The following is a 27948-nucleotide window of genomic DNA, read 5'->3' on the forward strand; positions in this document are numbered from 1 at the left end:
CAGTTTAAGAGCTCTAAACTGAACTGACTGATAAGACGAGAGCTCTAAACTGACACTGAACTGACTGCCAAGCAATCAGTCAGTCAGTCAGTCTCATCAGTTTGGATTGATTGTTAGCAACTCTGGACACGATTTCGTTGTCTGGACCCCCTGGATCTACGGATGTGGAACTCATGCCGATCCACGCTGCGACTGGGTATTGGTTGAATCCATGGCGCGAGGCAATGTACCGCATACTAGGGAAATTGCGACGGATCCAGGGGCCTGTGTCGTCTTGATCTGAGATGGCGTAGGCACGGAGTTTGGAGGTAAATGTTTCCAGTTCTGAGGCTGAGCGAGTGCGGTTTACGGTCCAGAGTGCGGAGGCGAGGGTGTTGGCTCCGCCCCAGAGCTGTACGTATAGTGGGGATGGTGAAGCGTCGACGGCGTTGATGAGCATTTGGGTGCCGTTTGTGATGTTTGCTCCTTGTTCGAGTTGACGTAAAGCTTGCATGCCGTAGACGGAGGGTCCAGTGCCAATCTTGCTTTTCAAGTCGTCGACTTTTGGGAAGAAGGTGTTGCTGTGCGATTGCAGGTTTGACTGGACGGCTCCGTATGCGTCTACGATGTCGTGGATCATGTTAGGAAGTGTGGCATTGGGAAGCCAGAATGAGGTTATTGCTACTAAGCCTTCGATTTGGTAGAGATTGGAGTGTACGAGTAGCCGGACCAGAGACATTGAGTCGTCGGGTTCATTACCAATGTCTGTGAGGACGAATATGCGGTTCTTGACTTCCGGGACATGTTGAGTAGAGCGAGCATCGCGCGGTGCGGATGAGGCGTATGGGAAATTTGATACGGCGCAGAGGCCTCCAAGCAGGAGTGTATCAAACCTCATACTGGCAGAGTGACCGTGGTCCCGAAAAATGGAATGGAAACTTATTTGTTGCGGGATGATGTTTTATGTTCGGCACTGGTGCGGCCCGACTTTACTTGCCATGGTCGCGGTATTGAGTCTGGTATAGATCTACAACCTCCAACGTCACTCCTCCATCGGGTATCGGCTATCCTGCCTATGTTGAGCGCTGGTATTGATCGTCGGAATGTGGGGTAAAACCTGGGGTCCGCCAAGACGGAGAAAACTCATTCCTGTACGACCGTCCAATCACTTCTTCCTGAGCTTTTGGGTCTCTGCGCTTTTTTCAAGTCTCCCTCCAGCGGGGACACAGCTCGAACTGCTCTTAAGGCAATGTAAAGCCTCAGTAGAGGATTCTTGAATCCCATCTGAGACTAAGTCCATTGCAAACTCGCCTCCTCGAACTCTCCTAACACGGTACAATAGCTATATAACAGAGTCTTCGAGACAAATACTAGTATTCAATCGAGGTATAAGAAAACAGATTATACAAGTGAGATCGCTTGAACCCGAGCTTGGTGGTACGCTGCCAGCAACAACATCGCGGCTGCACCTTTCGCGTGAAAATACCCAACCCTTTCAAAAGCACCCTCCTGTTTTTTGGAGCCCACTACGCAGATTCCGTCTAGTGTCATCCAATACATAGAGCCGTCCCCATTTTTCAAGAGCACAAGCAGTTGAACGTCGACCGCTTGATCAGCGTAGCAAGAAGGCGCTTCCGCAACGTCAAGCTGGACGCTGATTAACTCATCATTGTTAATATAAGTTTCTCCGGAGAACGAGGTCGAAACCTTTTTGCCTAAAGTGGTGCAGGCGTTGTAGTATCTATCGTGACCTTTCAGTCCTCTATACTGCACAGCGGCTGGAACGAGTCTGCATTCCACGAGGGCTGAGCCTTGTTCTACTTCTCCTGAAGGCTTTGTCGATATATAGAGTTCGACTACTGCTGCCATTTGATGATCGATATTGCCGTTCGAGTATGCAAAATTGTCACAACGGCTTGACAAGCTCGCCCAACTCCAACTTGGTGCGCGCCAGACGCTAGGCTTCGAGATATTACCGTCTGAACGCCAACACAGCTCTTCGATGAAGTTTGCTTTCCAGAGACCAGCAACCAGGCAATCGCTCGTAGCATGTCCAACGTGGTCTGCTACGCCAACTAGCGCAACCAGGATATCTGACTCTTTAGTGATGCCGCATGAAGTGTAATCCGCCAGAAATTCCCACCACGCGTTGTAGAGCTCTCTTGGCGTAGTGTTGGGAAGAGTGACATCCTGCATAGGTCCAACGCTGAATTTTGGCCTTTGAACTTGAATGAGCTGCTCTCTGAGATAGTTGATTCCCCGGAATTCTTGAAAGTTTGGATTTTCCAACACTGCATCGTTTTCGTGTGTGAGAAATGTTTGGCACTCCCAGAAGAGCAGGGATTGTGTGAAATGCAAGATCCGTGGAGAAAGAAAACGTTCTTGAGCAACCCATGCCCTTTGATTTAGAGGCGCAGCATCGATGGCTTCATAAGCCTCGACATGATTAAAGCCAAACAGGTAGAAACCTGGGGTTAGCCAGCGTGATAAATAGTGCTCCCTTGACCACGTAGCCTCGACCATGACGGGTGTGACTTGTTCGGTGTCGCGATCAAGAAAAAGACCAACATCTCCATTTTCAGCGCCAGTGGCTGCAATACAGAGTTCGGCCTTGCTGTAAACATCGCGCATACGAGAAGCTTCAGCTGCCCAGTCGTGTAAGTCATCCTGAAAAATGCACCTTTATATGGTTAGTGACTGCGAGGCTAGAGAGAGATGCGGCGGCATTACAGAGAATCAATCCAGATATATTGGATGCCGAATGTCCGTGTTATTGCAATGGCGTCCTGGAAAGTTTTTGGCAGAGAAGACAGAGCGATGCCTTCTTTGAGCATCTCCACAGTAGATTTTGTCAGCATGACATGTTGCGGGTTCTTGCCCCAGCAGTGTGAAAGTACAATGTAGGCGGATCCGGCGATCATCTCGACACTATCGCAAAGGCGTACTTCTTCTTCCCCAGCAGATCCAACAAATATGGTTCTAGTTGGCATGTAATCATTATAGGGTGCGATACGTTGACATTGCGAATGCTTTTCTCGGCATTGGTGGTACTGATCCTTCAAGAATGAAAGAGCTCTAGCATCACCCGTGTTTTGAGTGATATGTTGATAATGTAAGTCAGGCCTTGCTTTACTCTAGAGTCAGTCTTGGATAGATAGAAAACATGCAAAACATGACTGTTCTTACATTCGTATGGTACCAGTCCAGGCCAAACAGTTCCACAGTGGCTCAGGAAACTGAGGTCGTCATTTAACCAACAGTAATGCGTTGGCCCTGTCAAATAAATGGTCTGGTCCGATCGTTCTAACAATAAGTCAGCCGTCATGACACGCTCTAATAAAGCCAACTATACCGGAGGTTCTTTGGAATGCTTTGTAGAGCCGAGTACATATGCTACAAGGAAGCTCAAGAGCTCGCTGGAAAGACTCCGCATCGACATGATGAATGTACTCATGATCCAGACTCTCACTATGGTCATATTTGTCCGGACCAAAGCATTTTGTACTATCTCCTCGGAGAAAAGCCCTGCAAGGCTCGCAAAACCTCTGTTGGGATGGTGTAGGCAGCCTCGTGGTCGTAACTTCTGATGAATACTGAGAGGTATTCAATGTAACAGGAGGCAGGCGGGGCGTCTGATGAGCATCGCTCATACTAGCGACGTGCTTAACAGCGAGTCGGGCTTCCCTAGATAGTATTGTAGTCTTGGTTCGATGGTGGTAGAGTGAAAGTAAGGCGCAACCCCTCACCTGCGCATTGCCCAGGCGACGACGCCACCGCGCGTTGGCGCTTGCATGACCAGACCAACCATGAGTATGTGTTATTGATCGAAAAATACCCAATGACTGTTTCCATACAAGTCAGGCTCGAGCAGACCCAAAGACACGTTCTCCGTCCTCATGGAGTATGTATCGTACAAGATGACGAGAAGTGAGCGCTGTCAACTGAGATTGCTACCCGGCTTCTCGCGACAGTCATTCCTAAAAGCCTAGTACTACGCACTCCAAACAGAGAGTAAGCTACGCATGAATTGATTGAACATGGAAGCGCGTCTTTGGCAAGCCATAACGTGCTTGAGGTTCGATGGTGGTTGCGTCATTCCGAGGTTGCAAGGATGGAAGCAGAGCACTGGCCAGCGAACGAGTCCAATGGCGCTAAGTTTGTCTAATGCTCACTCCACCACAGTCACCACTCTTCACCACGACCATTGCACTCGACCACCGCGTCACGGACTCCCGAAACATCCTCGACTACATTTTTCAATCGCTTAATACCTCAAAATGAGTAATTTTGGAGGCGCTGGACTTGGTCAAAAGGTCATCAGGCCAAATCCGTGAGTTCTTCCCTCAACGCGCCAGTCGCATTGTGCCATCAGAGGGACACACTGCACATATCTGCCTCTTTCTATCATCCTGTGAATTCTTGCTCACTCTTAATCCGTTCTAGGCCAGAGCGAGGCTCGTTTCCTCTCGACCACGACGGTACGCGAATCTAGCCTCAACTTTCACATCCTACCTACCCATCCCGCCTACGTCGGCCCCCATCCGTCGTCGCAATAGAGACACACAACATACTGACATCTCCTCTCAGGAGAATGTAAAGAGATTATGCTCTCGTACCTCCGATGCATCAAATCCCACCGCGGGACTAACGATCCCGAATGCCGCAACCTCTCCAAATCATACCTATCATGCCGTATGGACCGGTACGTACACCAGGCCTACCTTCTCTCAGGCAATGTTCAACGCCTTCCTACTACATATATTGCGATACGTTTCCTCCCGTTACTCGTTCCAGAACAAGCGACGGATAAGACAACGGTCTCCTCACACCACCAGATTATCCCGACAGCCCCCGGAAAGCGTCGCATGCACTCGTTTTTGTCCCGCGCCTTCTTTTGCATTTGATGAGCGTATTACTGACCATTCTTGTGCTTACAGGAATCTCATGGCCCCTGATTCGTTCAGAAACCTAGGCTTCGGTGACGACAGTGACGGCCCCGGCTCGAAAAAGCCCACGACCACCTCGTCCCAAACGTCGCAAAAGTAGACCTCGTGGGGTACAAGATGCCGCATATTGTTGGAGTGAAGAGGGTGGCAGCCTCATGGTCATCACTTCGGTAGCATCCGAAGAACCAAGTTCACGCTACCATTGCGAATACAGTCTCCACTCTTCTTGTTGCGCACCCTCAACGTCTAAGCCGATGCACCCGAACACCACGAATGCCTGCCATGCGCTCCCTGCAGTGAGGCCCAGGATTCGATAGGCGACACCGAGACGACGCCCTGCGTCCCACTCGTCGGCACATGAGATGAGGCATGGGGTTGGACACTGTTACGGGATCGACGAGGCTGGTATCTCCTATGAAATGAAGGGTCAATACATGCAGGAGTGTGGAGTAGAACAAAAAATGTAGATGACGGCTGGACAGGTGCTGTGGCAGCTGGGAATGGCGGTGATTCCACGCGGGCCGCAACAAGTCGGACGAAGACAAGGCACAACTGAAGTAATCATACCTCAGGTGCGCAAATGAGGCCAACACTCTGATTCTTCACCTTTGCATATTCATCAAAGGAAAAGAACCCCCCATATCTCAATGGCCCACAAATTGTGGGGAGGCTGGGCAGATGGTCGTGATCCCACGTAGAGCTGGGCAGTTGGATGGCTCACTCTTCGCACTCGCGGCGACGCGTGACAATCTCACTATCGCCCGCAGCTACGTTCAAGACAATTCGGAATAGCAATAACACGCACTTTATTACTACTGTCGTCCTGTCGTCGCAGTACCTTGTCATGCAGTATTTAAACATACGCAGAGGATGAATGCAGAAGAATGACGACTGGCAGGAACCATCAGTATACCGTTATGTCCGAACACACTTCGCGATTAGTGTTGCTAGTCTACCGCACCTCCTCCTGGAACGCGCAACACCATGTGCAGGGTACTCTCACTCTCGATGTTATACTCTCCCAATGTCCGTTCATCTTCCAACTGCTTACCCGCATATATCAACCGCTGTGTCTCCGGTGGAATACCTGTTCTATCTTGAATGTCTTCCTTGAGTTTGATAACAAGTGTCGTACTGAGATTTAGCCGGACTAGAGAGACAGTAGTCCTACAATATAGTTTAGCTGAAAGGTGTGTTTCATCCCAGAGAGTTGCACTGACCCCGTAAGCGTTTTGACGAATACTGTTTGTGTACCCTCTACATCCTGTTGAGCTGTCTGAGGTGGGCTTTTGTCTTGCATCTCTAGTACTGCACCGTTTTCGAGCTTGTAATGTCTCAATTTCCGCCCGTTTTGAAGTTCTACTTGCTCGTATAGCAATATCTGCCTTCCAAATGGCACTGTCCTTCTCTGCGACTTGCGTAACTCGTGTTCAATCTTTAGTTTTAGGCTATACACGAGATCACCAGCCGCAACTTCTTGTTCGTGGCTAATGCTATCACCAATCTAAAGCCATCAGATTGATCCAAATCCTGACCGTATTCAACTGACCTTAATTTGGACGACAAACGAGGATTCATCATTGATCGCAACCGATACTGGGGCTGACTGGCCTTTGCTTTTAACGAGACCATCATGGAGCATCAGCTGAACCGTTGTCCCATCTGAAAGTCCAGTAACGTCAACCGTGCATGCGTCGTCAAGGACCCGTCCGTTCGCGATCAGACATTGTTCCTCAGGTGACCTGCAGACTGTGTTATGGTTAATAAGTGGTGCTCTTTCGAGATTGTATGAAACGGAACTAGGTACGTACCGCGCGGCTGTAACCTTTTCTTGAGTTGCTCAATAGTTTCATTGTCAAAGACAGTGAAGCTGTTCAAGATGACTCCGTCTGGAAGCCGAATGTTCAACTGCATAGCTGCGTCTAAGGACGTTATGCGTGTAGTTGCTGGGCTACCGCGCTTGCCGTCTCGACTTGTACTCGCAGCCTCGAACGTAGGTGGGAAGATCTAGTCCCAGTGAGGCTGACCCAGCGAGCGCACTATGCTGCGGCTAAGGCTTATCTTGCGAAAGCAAGCGAATCGTCTCTCTCTATTTCGGAGCGCGGCCTAGCTTTCTTTTGTGCTGATTATTGAAATTTACCCAAGTACATCGGCGCAACCTCACTTCGAGCACAACAACGACAACGCGGATTGAGCAGACTAAGGCGACGAGTGTGGCTTTAATTCACTGGCATAGCCAACTCGAAAGCGTTTGGAGACTTCAAAGTATCTTCCAAGCTTTTCGATTGGTTGGTGCTCAAAGAGGGGTAAGCGTCAGTGGCTGAATAGAGGCGTACTCACGTACATGATAAGTGGGTCTACTGTTCAGCTGGTGTTAAGCTGAAGTTGCTACCTCGTTGAGCTCCCCCGCACAATCACGATGATTGCTGTCGTAGAGAATACAACAACAGGACGGTGATAATGGGTAGATTCAAAAAGCTTTTCGGCAAAGGCTCAAGCAGCCCTAGGCACGGGTCCACGTCTGGTTTAGATCAGAATGACGCTCTCACTTCTGAGCAAACAGCTGACCAGACTCAAATGCTTAATATCCTGTCCTCCAGATCCAGAGGGCGTACTCCATCACCAAATCCATCGGTTGCTCCACCACGGACAACCAAAGACTTCCCCACTGGTATTCAAGAATGGTGAGCTCCATCCGATCCTAAGAGTATTGTCCTAGAGTAAGTTCTTACAATGTCGTTACACTTTGGAAAAATGCTGATGCACTAAAGCCTTGTCTTCGTCCATGGTATCACTGGTACCCGTGAGGGTACGTGGACTTATGGAAACAAAAAGGGAGACGCGCCATGGCCCAAGACTTTTATTCCACCTCTGCTACCAAATGTGCGTATACTTGGGTTCGGCTATGCAGCAGACGTTATACACTGGTGGGATATGGTGAACAAGGGGCGCGTGCATGACTACGGAAAGTCACTGCTCAATGGCCTCTATGCGAAACGTTCTCTCGATGATTCGGTACGTGAACTGTCCTCAATATCAAGTACTACGAAGAGGATGTTGACGAAAGCCTACTAGACTGATCGGCCCATCGCATTTGTAGTGCATAGCCTGGGCGGTCTAGTCCTGCAAAGTGTAAGTCTTCAAGAACATTTTGTCGATCGTTTGCAAAGCGATCCTTACTGACCATATGCACAGTGTCTCACGCTTTCCAACGAGGCTTCGGCTAGCTCTCATCTCTATAGTATCGTTGAGAGCACTATTGCGATAGCTTTTTTGGGTACCCCTCACGCTGGCGCTGATAGCCTTGCAAACTGGGCAAGCAAATCAGCTAAATTTCTCAGTGTCGTCCACAACGTCAATGTTGAAATCGTGGTTGTCTTGAAAACTGATTCGGAGGTTTTGGCCATTCTACATGAGTCTTTCACCAAGATGCTGAAGACGAGAGAGCCCAAGCGCATCGACATAACTTGCTTCTACGAGCAAAAGGAAGTTCCTCTTGTTGGCTATGTAAGTATCAGATATGGTTCCAGCATTTGTGATTGTCTAACCTATTGTCAAAGGTTGTTTCGCCTGCATCTGCTAAATTATCCGGTTGGAACAGCATACCTCTCGACAAGAACCACTCGGACATGACAAAGTTTAAATACGAAAACGATCCTGATTTCGTTTCTGTGTTCAGTGAGATTCGGCGTTGGGTCAAAGTCACTGAAGCCAAAAAACGTATGAACCCTGTGGAATGTCAAAATATATAGGATGATAATTGATACAAGGGTGATAGCAGTCCTACTGGAGACGACCAGTATGCGGAAACCCGCTACACAAGATGAATTTGCAGCGACCCAGCACGCAACATATTTGTGTACCAAGTATGATTCACCTAATGATTCATTTACGATTTCGATCGCTACTCGACTGTTCGTCGAAGAAGGGTTACATCAAATAGATTTCTCTCATGAGAACCTACCCACATCCCGGCTCATGGACTCATACGACATATCCGGCTGGGCAACGCTTCTCCAGAGATTCCAACCTGAAGAACTTGACCCTGATATACGGCGCGAGAGAAAGCCGATATGCCTTGTCCCTTTCATAAACCGTCGGTTTCTAGCTCGCATACCAACTACCGACGTCTACCGTATCTTAGCATCTAGAGTCTCCACACGGGACTTTCAGCATTCAGCGTCTGCTGTTCTAGTGCACAATACAATCTTCTCTGTCTCCTCCAATTCCCAGGACAATCTACCTATCATCGAGGTTCGCTACAGCGACGACCCACATCCTCTCGCCAGTACCTTGGTTCCGAGCGTTGATTTCTGCAAGGCAATAGCCAGTAACACCGGCCTAGTTCCGGATCCTTCATTTCCAATTCAACTCAAATGTACGACATCAGGCCATGAACGAGTAGTAATGCCGTACCTCATGGCCTGGAGGGCCTTCGACCGCGACGAACCTATCTTTTCCTCTCAATATGATAAGACCTCGAAGATTTGGTCAACGATGGTCGAATTGCTAGATATGGCATGGGATGATGATGACGCTTGGGAATGTACGAAACGTGAAGTACCGATCAGGGTACTAGTTGATGACTATCGCCGCACAGTTCGAGGTCTCCACCCAAGCAGGGGTTCCGGCGATCCGAGGGATATGATATATTCCGAGCTCGGCCGTTACTGCTTTGACTGGTTCAAAAGAAAGCATGAATGCGAATTCGAGGAGGGGGATATCAGAAACCTCCTAAAGACCGTCGAAGCTTTGGCCGCAATCTCTGAAATGCAGGACAGAAAGCAAGTGCTAGAGAAGTGGTATCATTATTACGGGCCAGAGATCTCAAGATGGATTTTACTTGCGCTCACATTGACCATGGGGTCCAATTTGAGCACTGTTTGGGAGTTGCCGGATAACTTTGATGTGCTACTAGAAAACTCATACTGTTACATCAATTAATAGCAGATGTGGTGTATGCATGTGTGTTTCCTAATCTATTACTATACCTTCGTTGATCACCATCTGCTGTCATTATGCTGTGACGGTTAACAGCCGAGACTTGTGGGTCATCCCCCCAAGAGCCTAGATGCCTAGCTCCAGGGAGAGTCTCTACGGATCGGTGGGTGTAACCGTGGTACAGCTGGTTACCTAACACCGCCGATAACTTGAGCCAATCCATCGAGTACCAACTCGTATTGAACATTACTCTCCTGTTCCCTGTCGATGCCCGGCTATCGGATCGCGCACTGAGACATGTTGCGCGACGTTCAATCAACACATGACCGAGTTCCTTTGAAACGGTGTGGTCGCATCTACTGAGTGGTCGCGCCGTGACATCGTTGGCACATGGGCTTTTGCACTTTGCTAAGAGCGCGGGAGACGGGATGGCGTTTCGACGTTTAGACATTGTACGATGCGGCATATGGCTTGCTATGCGTGCACTCCAGTTTCAAGACAAAGGTGCGTTGATGTTCCCGATGTGGAAGTTGAGTAAAAGTTCTTTCACATGCCAAAACCCTCATCCTGAGTACCAGCAGCCAGGGTCGCGAATATTACCGGCATGATAGCATATACTATTATATCGCTTTTCCCATTATCAACGCCAACTATCGACTATCGACTAACAGAATCCCAACCCATTACCGCTGCATGCGTAAGCACGTTACACAACAGATGTCAGTACCGATTGTAACCACCCAGTCACAATCCCCGTCCTTGATCAACCGAAAAAGCCCCTGGACACCGATCGTACTACCAACCCCCCCTCCTCTCGCCTCCGTCGCCCCTCCACCCCGCCCCGTTCAATGCTACTACACAACTTAGGCACGCCATGATGGCCGTAGTTGGCCGTGTAGCGATATCCGCCAAAGGAGGTGGATTATGCTGTCGTTGCGTCTCTCTGTGCTACATACAGGCCACCAACTATCACAAAACCCCACCTTTCCATTGTACCAAGAGGAAAAGAAGGAAAGAGGAAGAAGGAGGGAAAGTCTTCTCACATGATGCAAAGAATCTCTCTCTCTCGCGGCAAAAGTTCCCACCAACCGAAACCATGGCAATCCGACAATGACCGACATACAAACGAACAAATCCATGCTCACGCCCATGCGTATGCAAGTGAATAATGTCCATATCACATATATCCACCCCTCTCCCATATACCCTGTCTCCCTCCCCCTCCCTCCCCGCTTCCTGCCGGTAGATCACCCAGTTTACCATTATTTTTTCTTCCCGCCCAACAACACTACGATCGGTCTGTGTGCCAAAGATACAGGACAGGGGGTAGAGAGATAGTGGAGAGAAAAGGAAAACGGCCTCCAGGCCCGCAACCAATCAAAACAAAAGCAACACTCGACGCCCCCTCTCCTTTAGCATTCTGACTTACTCCTCAATCAATCAATCAATCAATCAACCAGCCGGCAGACTGTGAGGTGGGAATATGCAGGTAACCGTATTACCACTGAAAAAAAAAGTTATTGAGAAAATCGTTGTAGTCGATACTAGTGATTTTTTGTTTTCTTTTTTGTGGCTTTTCCAAAGAAGGAGGATGACGGGAACTCTACGACAGGCTCGATTTACCAGTTAACCGCGGCAAGCAAGCGATAGCAAACAAACAAACTCTCAATTCAGTTCAACTCCTCCCAACACCAACTTACATTGCCATCTCCACATCTCTCCTTTCCCCTTATTCTTTTTTTCTTTCTTGCTTACAGTCATCCCACAGCCTACATGTATACAACCCACCTATCCTGTTTCTTGTATCCATGTTACCATCTCCTCATATACCCTCCTAACCATCCATTCATTCACAATCTACACCTTTCTCTCCTCTCCTCCTCCTTCCCCCACCACCCGAAATAACCGAGCACTCCAGTCTCACAACAGGGAGTAACCCTTCGGAAACTTGCTCGGATATGTAAAGATCCGCCATGAAGTTGCTTTTGCCCCTTGCCCGTTCCGCAGCAAGCCGTTGAAGATGGCGCAATTATGCATGCAGGTGTGTGACTTGAACCTTTTTGCTTATTTCTGACCAACCAACCAGCCAGCGAGCGAGCGTCGTCGTTGTACTACAAAGATCCAGCGCTAATTCTCCATGTCTGGATGTGGCGTTTACGCCCGCCGCGGGCTTGGAAGAGACCGAGTAGTTCCAATGAAGCACGGTTTTGTGTTCTCGTATGAGCGGGCGGGCCAAACGTCAATGGCATCCTGCTTATATTGCAAATCATGGGCGTTGTGAAGCTCTAATCTGCCAGAAACAAGGGTTGGCTTTAGTGTGCTGGATGGAGAAGGCAAAGTGCAGCGAGGCTCGACCAGTTTCACTTCATTCGAACAAGTCAAAAAAAGCCATATTTAAACATGTGAGATAAAATTGAAGCTGGAACCAACCAACCTATAACGCGCCCATAAGCTAGGTAACAGAACGTCAAGTAACAAGGAATTTCCACAGGCCCCATCATCCATAGCCAGCATTATCCGAACGTCTTCTGCATGTCTATCATTCTCTTACTCTCCTCCAGCAACACGATTCCCCACACCATAGAACGCCAACAATCCGAAAACGCGCCGACCATGCTAACGAGGTACCTTCCTGTAACCAAAAAACCATGATTAAAAAAGAACAAGGGTGATGAGGTGCAAAAGCTGCAGATAAAGCAACGCCACTTGCATGCGAAATGAGACAAGACTAAACAAAGAAGGTAAGCGAGTCGTCAGAGCTGCCAGAAAGGTGTGGCCACAGCTGTTGTGACAGGTGAGACCGCCGTGTACGGAGTGTGTGTCGAATACCGGAGCGACCAAGGCCTTTGTGCTCCGGTTGGATAGGCTAGGCTCGGGTGATGATGAGCGGAAGCCAGGGTGATGATGTGCCACGGAGGGGTAGAACATATTATGCAACGAGATGGGAAGTGCTTGATGCAAGCGAAAGCTTCATCCGTCCTTGGCCAGCAGAGACGGTATGCGGAGAGCAGGCTCAAGGGCGATGATTGATGATATGCCGAGGAATGGTCCACCGGTCTGAGGCGCCTTTAGCCTCATTGATGTAGCTCTAGCGTATGCATCAAGCAAGATGCAGGAACGGGTGCGGGGTATCGCGGGGTATCATAGTGAAGGAATCGACAAAGAGATATGGAGACCGGAAGAATTGGGTTATCTGACATGCTTCAGATCAGCCCATGTCCATGCCGTATTCATCCTCTTCTTTTAGGCTGGTCCAGTACTGTGGCTGGTTGGATCCAGAACCGCTACCGGTGCTCTGCATGCCTGGACTCAGGCTTTGTGGAGATACGCCGCTAAGGGGCTCACCGGCCAAGTTGGTGTGCTTGGGTACTCGGAGTCCGGAACCTGGCCCTCGCGAGTATCGGAAGGTACCAGAGCCATTCTTCTCAAGAGCTTCGAGGATTTCCGTCTTCATGCGCTTCTCGTCTTCCGTCTGCTCAGTGACCCACTCTTCGCCAGTGGCTTGTTGGAGTCGTGCGGCTAGCTCGTCACACTCCTGTATCTTCTTGGACAGCATCCACATGAGGTCGCGAGTCCAGCTAACAGCGCCGTTGAGAATGTCTCCTTTGTTTGGTCCCTTGTCCTTCTCCTCGATTGGCAGTCCTTGTGTAATGTTGCCAGCAGCCCGCCTTCCTTGGCCACCAGCAAGAAGTGACGTTGCTTGTGGAGGCGACATACCGCTGGCTCCCATAGTAGGTGACAGGGGTCCATTGTTGTTGATGTGCTTGCGGATCTTCTCGTCCTCGAGACGGTGCTGGGGTACGAGTCTGGACAAGTCGTGAATACGCTCATTGATATTGTCGCGTCGTCGACGCTCGACCAAGTTGTGAGACTCCCGACGTCGGCGCTTCTTTGCGTCCGCGTTCTGGCCAATGTCGACCTTGGCGGGGAGTGAGTTGTGCTTGCCCGAGTGCAAGACATCGGTGATCTGCTGGTGGTGCAGACCACCAGTGTGGGGCGATGCCGTTGGTGAGTCGATCCATGAATGCGCACTCCCAGGAGTGCCATCCCACTGGCTAGATACGCTCTTCTGGTGACGATGCATGTTGGTCATGATTGGCTGAGTGAAGTTACCAGAGTCTGGAGTGCCGAGGTGGAGACCGGCCATGGCAGGGGTCTTGGGTGACATGGGAGCGCGGCTGTCACTACCAGTCCGGCTCATGGTGATTCGCTGACGCATGGATCCACTCGGCATGCTGCCAGGGAAGTTCATCCTCTGGGGTACTGATTGGTACTGGTTGAAGTCAAAGTTGCCAGGATGGTTGAAGGGGCTGTGAATGGGTAGGTCGTCCGGTGTGTTGGAATAGATCTGGTTCATGCTTGTGTTGTTGGTGTGGTTGTGATAGTAGTCTTGCTGGCCAACCTGCTCCTGTGCAAAGTTGTTGAAGCCTGGTTGCTGGTCGAAAGTGCCCAGAGATTCAGCAAGCTCGTCGTCGGCAATACCAGCTCCGCCTTGCGTGTAACTGTTGGTACCAAAGTGGTTGCCCATCATGCTCCCGCTCATGTTGAGCTCGGAGGGGTTGATGCCATTGGCGTTTTCATGTCCAGAAAACTGGGCGTTAGCGTATTGGTGGTTCATGTCGAGGCCGTTGTGCCCCAAAAAGCGGTTGTTGAACGACATTTCGTCGACCTCTTCTTTAATGTATGGTTGAGGTGATCCTGTGCCAGTCATGTTGAAGATATCAGCGTCTAGCACGTCGTCAGAGGGAGAGTCGAAGCCAAGGTCCAGCCTTGCAATCGGCTTCTGAGGAGAGTAGGAAGAGGGAGGAGTGAAGAGAGCGTCCGCTTGAGGGACAGTCAGTATTGTCTCGTAGTACATGATAGAAATTGACGTTTGAAATGACGAAAGAGGAAGTGTGGGGGTAGGAGTTGATATAGGAGATGTGGGTGTACTCGGCAGACGTTCTCATGACAGTGCAGAGCGGGGAATGTCACAAAGGCGTACTTACTAGGCTTTGGCATTACTGTGGGTTGCAGTATTCCAGAAATGTGGGTGTGTGAGGCCGAGGGCCGATGCTGGTGCCGAGTGTGGGATCTGAAACGATCTGACGTCGGCCCAAGCAAGTGACTAAGGAACTCACTCGCAAGCTTGCAGGATGATTGCAGCACGAGGCGTTCTGTGTCCCTTTAAAGATCCTGGCAGATGCTTGCTATTTGATGAGCACAAGGACAGTGCAAGCAAGCCTCTAATCTGGGTCAGAAAGCTATTGTTTGTCTGTGCAGAAGATGTTAGCGCTATGGCTCTTATGCAACAGTCGTCGTTGCGGGTATATGGCGGGAATTATCGCTCACCGGTCTGGAACCTGCTACGGCTATGAGCGGCAGCGTTCGTGGCTGTGGTTCTGTAGTCGAACTGAAAGGATGTGTCAGCGCACAGTCCAGCAGTCTGAAGTGTTGGGCGGTTGAAGGGGTGAGTGCATCAAAGTAGCGCACAGGTAGGTAACCCGCGAGGCGCGCGACGGCGGACGACAGCCGTGCTGCAGCCCGGCGCTGTGGGGATGGTGGTACAGAGGACAAAAGCAGCGAAACAGTCGCACACGGTCGCGGTATGGCTAGACCTGGTGTTGACGATGCAGGCTGAAGCGAGGAGTGGTGGTGGTGGTGGCAGTGGTGGTGAAGGGAGAGTAGCAGCAAAGGAAAGGGCAGCCGGGCGCTGACTCACCTCACGATTGAGAGGAAGGCGCAATGGCAATGACACCTGCAACACTCGGTCTCTCGGTTCTGGAGAGACGGAGTGAGGTCGCTCGAACGGCTAGCTGCTCCGGTGAGGGGACAGCAAACTTGGTGGTCGAGGGTAGTCGTAGTGTTGGTGTATCAGTGTGGGGCGAGCAAGGAGTTTGTCTTGTTTGTCGAGGTGAGGGGCGAAGGGTCGTCGTGGCAGTCGTCCAGAGAGTGGAGAAGTGAACAGATGGAGGCGACTCGTTTGTGCGACTGGCGTGGGTGGTGGTGGGTAAAATACCGGAGGTGGGATATGGAGATGGATGTCGGGGTATATGGCGGGGAGGGATCAAGGGTGGGATGTGGGCTGGGAGCCGTGGACCAGGAAGCGTGGTAGGCGGGCTGCGGTGCTTGTAGTCTGCGCGTCTGTATGCGGCACAGGCTGAAGATATTCCGCTGGCTGCAGCGGCTCTCTCTTGAGAGCGAGGACGGGGCAGCTGAAGCGAGTTGGTCGGTGTGGGAGGGCCCTAAGCCGGAAGGCGGTCAGAGAGGATGGTGTTGCTAGCGCTTGCGCCAAGCAGCTATTGGCAATGGCGAATCAGCCTGTTATCCGCGGATCGCAGGCCAGCGAGGGGCGTCTGTACGGCAAAGCAAGTCGCGGCTAGCGATGCAGTGAGGAAGCTATGTGGTTCGGAGAGACAGCAAGGGATGACGTGCGGCGGCGTACAGAGGCAGCGATGGCGGCTGTGGAGGAAACTCGGCCCGCAGTGGTCCGCAGATATATTGTATGGAGAAGTCGGCCACGTCTGGAGAAGATGCTGACGGACATGCAGTGGGACTACTAGACAGGAGAGGAATTATTGGACGCGGCACGGCAGCATAATATACACTCGAGTCGACCTGGCGGCTCTTTTGCCATGCTCACCCGCCTTACGCTGCGTGTGGCTCTGCCTGTTGCCCACCCCGGTCCTGCGCCCACCATGCGAGCAAGGTGTGGCCTCTTTTGGTCACGACGAGGTAATCATGTCTCAGCTACCCGGTTTTGGAGCAAAGCTGGGTGAGGGCGCGCAATGTGACTCACTAAAGGACAGTCGGGCTCAGTATCGAGCGTCATTCATTCTCGAGGTCTAGGGAGACATGCTAGACTGGCTTGGCCGAAGTGTCCGAGAGAGAGTGGGTGTGTGTGTGCGTCTACCTGAAAGCGTCGACTAGCCATGTCGCAGCGGGAGACGATCGCGCACTAGTCGCTAGGACGCTAATCGACGCGACGGCCGACCTTGACTGATGTGAACTGAGTCTACTACTGTCACCGTATACGACCGACCAGCCCAACCCTCTCTACCCAGCACCCGGAGAGTTCCTTACTGTTCCCCTCGACCAATCAGCGCCGCCACGGTGCTGCCCCCGGCCCATCGCACCTTCCGCTACACCTTTCGCGTCGCCATCGCACCTACCGCACCCTTCGCGGCCTCGTCACAAGCCTCGCCCATCCGTCGTCCTATCTGAGACGCCTGTTCCCACACCGCAGGCAGATCATCTGCACGAAATCCTCCGGTCCGTTGTCGCAGTAGTTGCAGTTGCACCGAATCGAACAAACCGCTGCTGTATCCTGTTCGACACTTATCGACACTAGGCAGCTGTGCCCTCCCTTCCAGCCACATCCTGAATCTCTGCTAGACAAGGGTCGACGGCAGCTACCTGGACCCGCATATCTTTGTGTCGCCTGCTGCGGCTTCCAAGGCTCGAAGCTTGCACCTCACGTCTTCACTGCTACCCTTACCCTAATTCTTTACCATGGCCTCCGCTTCGTTCCGCGACTCGATGAACTCTCTCGGCTGGAGTAGAAGAGAGGAACCCGCCCCCGTCAACACGGCGCCGCCCTCATTCCTGGGCCGCATACAGAACCTGAATCCCTTCGGCGAGGGTGGCTATGTCAGACTCCCCATAACAGAGACCAACCCGGGCGCCCCTCTCCCAGCGCCCTCTCGGCGAGAGGAGGAAGAGGGGTGGTTTGCGCGTAAGTCTACGTCTTCCATTACATGCCGTGGCAAAACACCTTCACCTTGCACATCCACTCCACTCCCCCCGCACACTATATGCCCGCGCACTACAACACTCCAGCTGTGGCGCGTGATGTCATCAGACGACGACGTTCTGAGACTAGTCTCACCGCACAGCCATGGTTCTTTGTCTTCCGTCCTTGGATATCATATGGCATTCTTGAAATGAGCATCTGTCCAGTTGTGGAGAATATCCATAATTCCTCTCATCAACGTGTCATCTGCCCTTCCGTCTGCCTTTGCACCAACCCGGCCGCGCAACGACCGGCAATGTGACAGCAAGGGAGTTCCTGCGTTACCACCTTCGGATGCAGGACCATCGCATTTCACACTGCCCTCTCCCTCCCTTCTTGACTCATGTTCATTGCGCTAACCACTACCTGCAGTGAGTCGGTGGGACCGGCTGCTCGTATTTGGCGGCCTGCTGCTCGCTGCCTTGGCAATGTTTGCTACCTGCATTGGCCTGATGTTCACGCCTGTCTTCCTGCTCAGGCCACGCAAGTTTGCCATTTTGTAAGTTTTCAGCTCGTCTTGTCTCTGTTGCCTCTCGTATCCAGTCAAAAGGACGCCCTGCATGCAGCCTGCTCGCCAGTGGTGAGATCATACAAGGCGGATAGGCACTGGCACATACCGTATGCGTCCTTCGGCACGGCTATGCGAACTCATGCAATCTGCAATGTCTCCAAGGATCGCATGTTTCCGCTCACCGACTGCGGACGTTGACCTGGACGAATTGCGTCGCTTGACTCTCTAGCCACCGTAAGATCGGCACTGGACCCTTTGTAGCGATCATGCGGGTCCAAGGTTCGGCGCGCTGCAGGGTGCAGACAGCCTTCACGTCTAGTCCAGACTCTACCTTGCCAAGTCGTATGCACATCACCTGAATGACGTTAGCGCTAACAACCATGGCCTGATTGCAGATGGTCCATGGGAAGCGTTCTCTTTTTGGCAGCTTGGGGTGTCCTGATGGGCCCTATTCAATACCGTAAGCAAGCCTCATTCCTAAGCCAACCACCATCATCACCGTTGCTGACACTCCCACCAAGTCCAGCACCTCACCTCTGGTCCGAGGCTTCCGTTCACGGCTGCTTACTTTGGGAGCATCGCTCTCACACTGTTCTTTTCCCTAGGTGTAGGTTCAAGTTCTTACCCCAGTACATATGATCCCTGCGCACATGTCAACCCTTGTACATGTCATGGCTGCCCGAAAACGAACATCCACCTGCCCCCCACGCCAGCCCTTATCGATTATCGTCTCCATACTAGCTCGTGTTTACTGACGTTGTCCGCGTGATTAGCTCCACAGTACCATCCTCACCTTTGTTGCGGCTATTGCCCAACTAGTATGTCTATTATGGTACATCGTCTCGTATTTCCCGATGGGCTCGACTGGTCTACGGTTCGCTGCACGTTTTGGCGGCAACCGTGTGGCTGCTTGGATGAACGACTGAGTTTCTTCTTCTCCCTTTCTTCCCATGCATCACGAGTGTCACGTTGGATATTGTGGCTATGCGGCGCTGTACATACAAAGAGTGTCGACGCAACGCAACGCGCGTCGGGAATGTTATCAATTGTCAGACATGTCTGCCAGAGCAGTATATTGCCTCTTGACGCGATTTCAATCGTCTACCAGGATGCCTCCGATACACTTGTTCCGAGCCCATCACGTTGCGTAGTCACGCACACGGCGTTCTCCACGACGCTCCCTCCCGCCCTGTGATTGATCGGTTGGCCACAGAAGATGTGCCACACCAAACGTCGCGAGCTTCAGAGTGGGCTCGAAACGGGCGTAGACTGAGGATCTAGCGCGTTGTTCAAAGGAGCGTTTCATCGTTTCATACACTAACCTATGGCCACATTTGCATTACCAAGCCCGACGCTCCGACTGCATGCTTGACTGGACTCCACCAAACCTGTTCATCTTCATGTCCAATATACCTGTTACATACATTCCAGTTGCTAGTTGGTGACTGACTTGATTCGGCTTCTCGCGAGGTTGTTTCTTGTCTCACACGCGACGCAGCGTAGCCTATCCAACCCCATCAAATCAGCCTCTCGGATGTTTGCGTTGATCATGCTTACCTTGTGGCGAGTTCACTACAAAGCAGCCAGCCTTACCTCACCAAGAAGCCGTATTGCTAATCCGACTGGCTCTTGCTCTTACTCTGAACTTCTCGTACGAAGTAGTGCAATGTGAGCAATTTGTCCGACCGATCAGCGCAGGGTCGCGATCAGCAAACCATAAAACCATACACCTTCCCTCTACTGCATACGTCGAAAAAAAGGCGCAGACCAGTAGACAGTGCCGATCACAGATCGTCCATCACGAAAGGCAGGGTCCCGCAACTCCCGAGAATGCACCGCCTCGGTCTTGGTAGGCCTGTCGCAAGCAAGAAACCGCAAACGCTGCGAACGGCTCTTACACCATCTTGCGCGTTCTAAGGAGCTACGAGTATGCTTGCTGTTGCATCGCGCAATACCCTCCTATGATAAGGGTATAGTGTGAGTGGCGGGGCTAGGATTTAGGGTTTGGGCTGGTTGCGTATTTGACATGGTGCTTGGAACATGACTCTGGGTGTTCTGTCGGGTGATTGCAGAGTGCATGATTTGCATGCGAACATGATCGCATATCGCGCGAACGATAATAAAGGTTGTAAAATGGAGGTGTAAGGATATAGCTTCTTGTTACTTCAAGGTTCATCACTCTCTATCTTTCTTGCGAGGAACTAGACAAGAGGCAAGTTTAACGAACAAGGCCATCAAGCGGTCTAGGTTCATCCATGGGGGATGTGGTGAAGCCTCGTGATCTACACATACCTGCCCCCTACCAAACAAACAAAAATACAACCGAGTCCTGGGCTGGGAAAGAAGTGGGCGTGGGCGTTATTATCGCGATGGAAGTCGTAGTGGTGTAGTAACGAGACAGGGATTAGGCATACCCCGCATCGAACATGATTGCGCATGGCATGGGCGCTTACGCACAGCGCGGCGCATTTACATGTAAGCCACAATAACGTGCAACAGGGTCGAAAGCAGGCCGCAGGGTGGCCCGCTGGGAGGGGGCAAGGGGGGCGCGTTTCCATACACTGCTCTTCTTCCGCATACAGTGGTAAAGAACAGTTTGGTTCGATCTCAAGGCTAGCTACCTAGCGGCCTGCGCCGCCTAATTGCGCGAGGCGTTTTGACTTGCTGCCGAAGCGAGACGAGGCGGTCAAGAGAGGACAAAGAACAAGGAACTTGTCTCAGTTAGTTAGCAACATGGGTTCGCCATGTTTTTAATTGGGCGGGAAACGCGGTTCCGTGTTCTAACAACCCTTCTTCTTCTTCTATCACCATCTCGCACTAAAGTGGTGTCGGTCTCGGAGTTGGCTTTGTTTGGAATTAGCCAGCAGGTAGAAAAGAAGCAAAGAAAAAGTTTGGTTCACTACATGAATGAGCGGTCAGTCAGGTTCACTATAATGACGACACCATGTTTCCATTCCGAAGCCAACGACGGATGGGGAAGCAATGAGCATTGCGAACTAAAATAACATGGGCATCTCCGCAAAACGGAGGCGTTTAGCAGGAATGATAGGATTCTCGGTATTTGATGCCGATGGGGGTGTGCGGTTTTGCGTATGTTTTGTGTTGTTCGTGATGGATCATGTGTGAGGATAGTGTCAAGATGGAGGGGAGTTCCGTGAGTGGACGGTCATTCGGGCTTTTTTGTGGCGCAGATGGAATGATGATTCGTAAGGCGAGCCCAAGCGTAGAGTATAATTGTTGTGGCTTTTGGCGAGGGAGAGAGAGAACGGAAAGCGGAAATTCCATGGACGCGTAAGGGACGTGATTATTGGACTGTTAGACGCGTCGTCGTTGTCGCTACTGTAAGCCTCGTCTCGCCTCACGATAGCAAGGCTACAGATTACTGGACCGGAGCTATGTTGCGGAAGGATTCATCAAGTATTCCATCTATTCTACATCATTCTAGACCGCAACAACTGCTCTAACAGTCGTGTATACCGCGCAATGTTGACGCTGTCAATGTCCGGATTGAACGTAGTGCACTTCTGCATCTAGACTACTGCGAGCTCAGCTGCTCTGTACCACGCGGTCGAACTTCTTTACTCAAAGTCCGATTCTAGAATTCGCAGACGAACAAACGGCTCGACTGGCGATTTCATGCAAGATCAGGAGAGTTATCACAACGGGTAGGCAGGGTTGGTCTCCTCAGCTCTTGGGGATCAGCTTCGCATCGAGGATAGGCGAGGTCCGTTGGCAAGACCGATAAGCCCTCGCGAGCGTAGGGCTGAACTGAATTCATTGTGGCGCTGACGTTTCTGGACTGGTATCATGAGGATGGATGGAACGGGAAGGATGATTATAGTGATGGTGTGTTGAATAATCTTTATTGGGGTGGTCAGACGGGGAAGATGCGGAAGGGAATGCGATGGAAGATTGTGACTGCGAGAAAGCACGTTATTTTTGAGCCGTGCTCTGTACCCAACGGTCCTTTGAGACTTTCGCTGCGTTATCGTTGTTGTTGTTGTCGACTTGATGGAGAAGTAACATGATCTTGTTTTGGCAACAATCCTGACTCAGGTACCTAGGTACTTTGTAGATTGAGTTGCATCGTGGGGCTAAGCGAAATCCTCATGAGCCAGAAATCTGGGGAGGATTCTCTACCTAGCCACTGTGCATGCGGCGCAGCATGTCTAGTATCGCGAACTTCTTCATGTATTTGAAAAGTCGCTGTCGTGCAACAACCCGACTTGTAACATCAGTAAACCATCACCAAGCCCGAGACAGCCGCCTTGCCGCTGCTGACTATGTACTTACAAACTTCTTTACAAGCAGAACCACTGCTCCACTGCAGGGTAATATCAGCGAATCGGGGTCGCATGAGGTCCGCTCTTTCCCGGCGTCGCAGGGCCGTGGAGCTACCCCTCTTCGACCCTCATCGGCAGTTGCGCATCTCACTCCCAAATCAACCTCATCGCTGTGCACAGCCAGGCATGACGACGAGAGCTCGTTTCGGAATCATCAATGATTGGACAATGCGCCGATAGGATTCGTAGGGAGGGGAACTTGGTGACCGGATATTCCATCCTGCACGATGCGGCTTCCTGCGACATTGTGGGGTCGACAAGTGTGGGGTCGTTGTGAAGATGATGCACTTCTTTTGACGCCAGACTTTCTGGTCTACCAAACTCTCCCTCGAAGATAATCTGCACTGTCGCAGAGAACATACCTGAGCCTAGTCATCCGGTCTAATATCTTAGTCTCACACCGATCTTGTGCAACACTTGGACTGAGCGGTCACGAATACAGTGTCATCATGCCTGAACCACTCAAAGACCCAAAGGAGTACCAGAATATCTTCCACTGGGCAGAGACGCAGAAAGATGGAGCTATACCTTCATTTGGTACCAGGAAGAACGATCCATATGAGGTGAGCTGACATCTTGCCATGTCCAAGTTCGCTGCTGACAGTTGTCCTGTAGTATCAATCTGGGTTCGGAAATAGCTTTGAATCAGAAGCAGTGCCAGGTGAGGATCGCGTACATCCGACTGTCGCGACGAGGGATTGACCGATATCTCCCAGGAACTATCCCAAAGGGCCAGAACAACCCCAGGAGTGTCAGATTCGGACTATATGCGGAGCAGATGACCGGTTCTTCTTTCGTCGCTCCAAGGCATCTGAACAAGAAGGTTGGCTATCTGCGCAGAAGAATGGATATTGTTGCTGACGCCTCGATTAGGCGTACCTATATAGGGCGCGTCCGGCCGTTGCGCATCAAGGATTTGTAAGAAACCCTTCTTGGACATCGGCTATGACCCTTTACCGATGTTGTTGCCCTGCGAGATTCACCTCACGTCATCGATGCTTAACTCCGGCCATGTCATGCAAGGGCCAAACTGGGGTCGCATGGTCAGATGGATAGCGCGGCCAAACCACGAGGTGGTCACTTGTTCTATTTGCTGACAAAAGCTCTAGACGGATCTCCCCGACAACGAAGACACCGAGTCAAACTTCCTCCCGGTGAACAAGCGTGTTCATGTCTCTCCTACACAGCTTGCGTGGCTTCCGTTCGATACTCCCACCGATGGCGACGTTGATTTTGCCTCGGGTCTCAAGAGCATTGCTGGTTCTGGCGATCCTACGCTTCGCGAGGGTTTAGCTGTTCACACTTATCTTTGCAATGCAAGCATGAACAGGAGGGCAATGGTAAACTCCGATGGTGACTTCTTGATCGTACCTCAACAAGGAGCACTGGATATCCTGACTGAGTTTGGACCAATGTACGTGCAGCCAGGCGAGATTTGTGTTATCCAGAGAGGACAGCGATTCAGAGTCAAGGTCGAGGGACCAACACGCGGCTACATTTTGGGTGAGTGGTATAGCCAGTCTCATACGAGCAGACGAGAAGCTAATTAGAGCAGAGATCTGGGGCTCACAGTTCCAGCTTCCTGAGCTCGGTCCCCTCGGCGCAAACGGACTTGCTAACGCTCGAGACTTTTTGCACCCAATTGCAAAGTATGAGATTGAACAAGAATCTTGGGAGATTGTGTACAAGCTAGCCGGCAAATTCTTCGTCAGCAAGCAAGAACATTCGCCCTTCGACGTCGTTGCGTGGCATGGAAACTATGTACCATACAAGTACGATCTGACCAAGTTTGTCAACGTGGGGTCGATCTCGGTTGATCATATTGATCCTTCAATCTTCTGCGTTATTACCGCACCTTCGCGCGATCCGGCAGCACCGCTTGCGGATTTCCTCATTTTCAGCCCGCGTTGGGATGTGGCGTCGCATAGTAAGTCATCAAGATTCTGGGTGTGCTAAAGATGCTGACTGGATTGTAGCCTACCGACCGCCATACTACCACCGTAATGGAGCGTCTGAGCTCATGGGTCTGATCTACGGCGAATATGCAGGCCGCTCCGATGAGTTCCAACCTGGAGGCATCAGCTTCGAGTGCGGTTTCGTACCCCATGGCGTTGCCTATGAAGAGTTCAAAGCAGCTAGCGCAGCACCGCCTCCCGAGATGCAGATCTCCAAGGGTGCTATCGCGTTCATGATGGAGAGCTCCAGGATGTTCACCATTACCGACTGGGCTTGGAATAGCAAGAAGAAGCACGAGCATGACCCAAAGATGTGGGATGATCTGGTAGACAACTTCTCGAAGCACAAAGATGAGGTTGAGAAGATTTTGGCGCAGGGCGTGAAGAAGCTGTGATGAAGTTGTGCAAGGTCAAGAATGCTGCGCAGTAATTTTGTTAGAATCTGGAACTATCTTCGCAATGTACAATGAATGACAGATATCATGCATATTCTGCTGATGCAGATTTCAAGATGGCGATGCAATGGAAAGAGATACCTCTCAAACGGGCTTAGTTTCGACCCCGCGCCGCGGAAGTAAGCCCCTGCCACAGCCACAAGTGATCTCATCGCGAACGGGCCAAACATTTCTAGAAATGACTCCCTATTGACTTCAACGCGACTGCGCCTTTGCCTGCGCCCTTTCCATATTTGCTCTTGCAATTCGAGCCTGGTAAGGAACGCCCTTGTGCTCATCCAATGTTGACTCACCGCTACTGCGCACTTTGTCTTGCCTTTCTGTTTGCTGCCTGACCGACCGAATGATCGCTCTTAAAACATTGTCCCCGCTTGCACACATTTGCATTCCACCACGCACCACTTTTCGCTTACCCGTAGCCTCCCTTCAGATATCCAGTCCACTGCGAAACTTTGCTCGCGCCTCACCTACTTCTCGGCGCACCTTTCGAACGACCGCGATCATGGCGCACCGCGATCAAGCACCATATGCGCCCCAAGATCCCAAAGAGATTACAAATCTGGTCCATGCTCTCGAAGCGCACCAGGGCAAGAAGGGCAATGGCGGCTTCTCGGTCAAGAAACACACGTTCTCGCTACCCAATGGCCGGACCGTCGACTCATGGAAGATGAACGATTGGGACTACAAGAAAGCGAACCTTCCGACATACGCCCGAGGACTGTTTACATACAAGAACCGGGAAGGCAACTACGAGATTGTCACAAGGGGGTACGACAAGTTCTTCAACCACGGTGAGATTAGGAAGACTGAGTGGAAGAATGTGGAGCAACATACTCAGGGTCCATACGAGTTGAGTGTCAAGGAGAACGGCTGCATCATCTTCGTGTCTGGTCTAGATGATGACACGCTGCTGGTGTGCAGTAAACATTCGACTGGTCCACGAGGCGACGAGCTCAGCCATGCCCAGGTAGGTGAGCAGTGGGTGGAGCGCCATGTCACGAGTGTCGGCAGGAAGAAGGAGGATCTTGCTCGGACGCTTCGATCCATGAACGCGACGCTCGTGGCTGAACTATGCGACGACGATTTCGAGGAGCACGTCCTAGCATACACCAAAGACCAGGCTGGTCTCTACATCCACGGTATCAACCTAAACCTGCCCGAGTTCGCAACGTATCCCGGCCATCTCGTCGACAAGTTCGCGGACGAGTGGGGTATGAAGAAGGTCACATACGTAATGGAGAACGACATCAAAGAGGTCAAGAAGTTCTTGGAGAAGGTCGCAGAAACGGGCAACTACGAAGGCCGCGACACAGAGGGTTTCGTCATCCGGTGCCAGGCACGCGAGTCTGAGGGTGCGCCATATGTAGATTGGTTCTTCAAGTACAAGTTCGAAGAGCCGTACCTCATGTACCGCCAGTGGCGTGAGTGCACCAGGGCTCTGATCGCTGGCAAGCCACCACGCTACAAGAAGCACGAGGCCATCACCAAGGAGTATCTGGACTTTGCCCGACGGCAGTTTGCCCAGAACAAGGACCTGGCAAAGCAGTACAACGCGAATCATGGCATCATTAAGATGCGCGACGACTTCCTCAAATTCCGCGGGACGACTGGTGCAGACATCATCAGGCAGGAAATGCAGAACGGGCCCGTCGAGAGCAAGAAAGCGGACCGAAATATTGTGCTCGTTCCCATTGCGACTATTGGATGCGGAAAGACGACTCTAGCTCTCGCTCTGGTGAAGCTGTTTGGTTGGGGTCATTTCCAGAACGACAACGTCAAGGCTAAGAAGGGACGTGGTCAAATCTTCGCAGACACCATCTCTTCTTTGCTAGTCACAAATCCCGTCGTCATTGCCGATCGCAACAACCATCAGAAGCGCGAGCGGGATCAGATCATCAATGATATCTCAAAAAACGTGCCTGACGCCCGGTTCGTCGCACTGCACTACGTTCACGATCGATCCAACTACGACCGCATTCGACAGGCAACACAGACGCGTGTGCTCGATCGCGGAGACAATCACCAGACTATTCAAGCAGGCTCGAAAGGCAGGGATGAGATTGTCCAGATCATGGAGGGCTTCATGTATCGCTTCCAGCCAGTCGACCCTTCAGGCAAGCCAGACGATCTGTTCGATCTCGTCATCGACCTGGACCCAACCGTCGACTCGCGCGAGAATCTTGAGACAATCATTGGCAAGATGTTCGAGACGTATCCTGCCCTATTCGCGGGCAAAGACATGCCGACTGACCCCGATATGGACGCTGCCATCCAATGGGCCATGAACGACTACACACCCGACTTCAAGATGGACCTCTCAAACAACAAGAACGACAAGAGAGGTAACAACCAAAACCAACAAAATAGCCAACAACGCGGAGCCAATAACCAGCAAGCTCAACCTGCAAAGCCAAAGAAAGCACCACGCATGGAATACTTCTCCGTCCGCCTCGAAACTGCTCGCATAAACTCCATCCTCGATTCCCTGTTCAACGACAAAGACGCAAACACCGCACGCATGTACAAGCAACTCAAGCAAACCCGGCGTGTGCAGAACGAATTCCACGTCACACTCATCCACCGCGCATCTGCACCCCAAAACCAAGAGTACTGGGATAAACTCGGCAAACTGCACGACGCCTGCCAGAAGACAAGCTCGAGCGGCGCCTGGGAGCCGGAGCTAGGTACATGTGACGTCTTGCTTGAGCGAGTGGTGTGGGACGATCGCATCATGTGTTTTGTTGTCAGGTTGAACGGATCTAGTACGCTACAGGTAGATGATGGTGCCGCGGGTACTACAACGACGGAGGAGTTGTTGTTTGAGACGGTGAACCCCATGGCGCATGTCACGGTTGGGACGGCGGATCAAGGTATCAAGCCCATGGAGAGTAATGCGTTACTCCAGCGCTGGTTGAACGGAGGGTCTGGAGGCGATACGGGGATTGGCGAGGTTAGTGTTAGGGGGAGCCAGGTGATTAAGGGGAGCGTGAGGGGTGTGCTGGGTCGGTCGTAGGTTTCGGTTTTTCGAAGGGGGGGGGGGGGGACAA

The 27948-nt window shown here is 51.5% G+C and overlaps 7 protein-coding genes across 7 annotated transcripts; 5 read left to right on the forward strand and 2 right to left on the reverse strand.

The window, feature by feature from the left end:
• Window positions 1-79: 79 nt before the first annotated feature.
• J4E82_011337 (uncharacterized protein) lies at window positions 80-877 on the reverse strand (the record flags this gene model as incomplete). Its single annotated transcript, XM_051737545.1, has 1 exon — window positions 80-877. One exon carries the CDS (start codon window positions 875-877, stop codon window positions 80-82), a length of 798 nt encoding a protein of 265 aa, XP_051582690.1.
• A 3379-nt stretch (window positions 878-4256) lies between these two features.
• On the forward strand, window positions 4257-5025 carry COX19 (Cytochrome c oxidase assembly protein cox19; the record flags this gene model as incomplete). The annotated part of the gene is made up of 4 exons (XM_051737546.1): window positions 4257-4309; window positions 4423-4457; window positions 4567-4681; window positions 4917-5025. 4 exons carry the CDS (start codon window positions 4257-4259, stop codon window positions 5023-5025), a joined length of 312 nt encoding a protein of 103 aa, XP_051582691.1.
• A 2477-nt stretch (window positions 5026-7502) lies between these two features.
• Window positions 7503-8677, forward strand: J4E82_011339 (uncharacterized protein; the record flags this gene model as incomplete). Its single annotated transcript, XM_051737547.1, has 5 exons — window positions 7503-7609; window positions 7697-7940; window positions 8001-8057; window positions 8121-8432; window positions 8486-8677. The coding sequence occupies 5 exons, from the start codon at window positions 7503-7505 to the stop codon at window positions 8675-8677; spliced, it is 912 nt and encodes a 303-aa protein (XP_051582692.1).
• Window positions 8678-13074: 4397 nt separating this feature from the next.
• J4E82_011340 (uncharacterized protein) lies at window positions 13075-14724 on the reverse strand (the record flags this gene model as incomplete). The annotated part of the gene is made up of 1 exon (XM_051737548.1): window positions 13075-14724. The coding sequence occupies one exon, from the start codon at window positions 14722-14724 to the stop codon at window positions 13075-13077; it is 1650 nt and encodes a 549-aa protein (XP_051582693.1).
• A 2633-nt stretch (window positions 14725-17357) lies between these two features.
• Window positions 17358-19074, forward strand: J4E82_011341 (uncharacterized protein; the record flags this gene model as incomplete). Its single annotated transcript, XM_051737549.1, has 5 exons — window positions 17358-17580; window positions 18010-18136; window positions 18544-18608; window positions 18670-18755; window positions 18922-19074. 5 exons carry the CDS (start codon window positions 17358-17360, stop codon window positions 19072-19074), a joined length of 654 nt encoding a protein of 217 aa, XP_051582694.1.
• A 3866-nt stretch (window positions 19075-22940) lies between these two features.
• Window positions 22941-24841, forward strand: J4E82_011342 (uncharacterized protein; the record flags this gene model as incomplete). Its single annotated transcript, XM_051737550.1, has 7 exons — window positions 22941-23054; window positions 23107-23152; window positions 23208-23314; window positions 23365-23409; window positions 23601-23994; window positions 24047-24418; window positions 24468-24841. 7 exons carry the CDS (start codon window positions 22941-22943, stop codon window positions 24839-24841), a joined length of 1452 nt encoding a protein of 483 aa, XP_051582695.1.
• Window positions 24842-25403: 562 nt separating this feature from the next.
• Window positions 25404-27914, forward strand: J4E82_011343 (uncharacterized protein; the record flags this gene model as incomplete). Its single annotated transcript, XM_051737551.1, has 1 exon — window positions 25404-27914. The coding sequence occupies one exon, from the start codon at window positions 25404-25406 to the stop codon at window positions 27912-27914; it is 2511 nt and encodes an 836-aa protein (XP_051582696.1).
• Between the last annotated feature and the right edge of the window lie 34 nt (window positions 27915-27948).

Source organism: Alternaria postmessia (genome assembly GCF_024291825.1).
Source record: "Alternaria postmessia strain BMP 2775 chromosome Unknown scaffold_187, whole genome shotgun sequence".
In the NCBI taxonomy this organism is placed as follows: domain Eukaryota; kingdom Fungi; phylum Ascomycota; class Dothideomycetes; order Pleosporales; family Pleosporaceae; genus Alternaria; species Alternaria postmessia.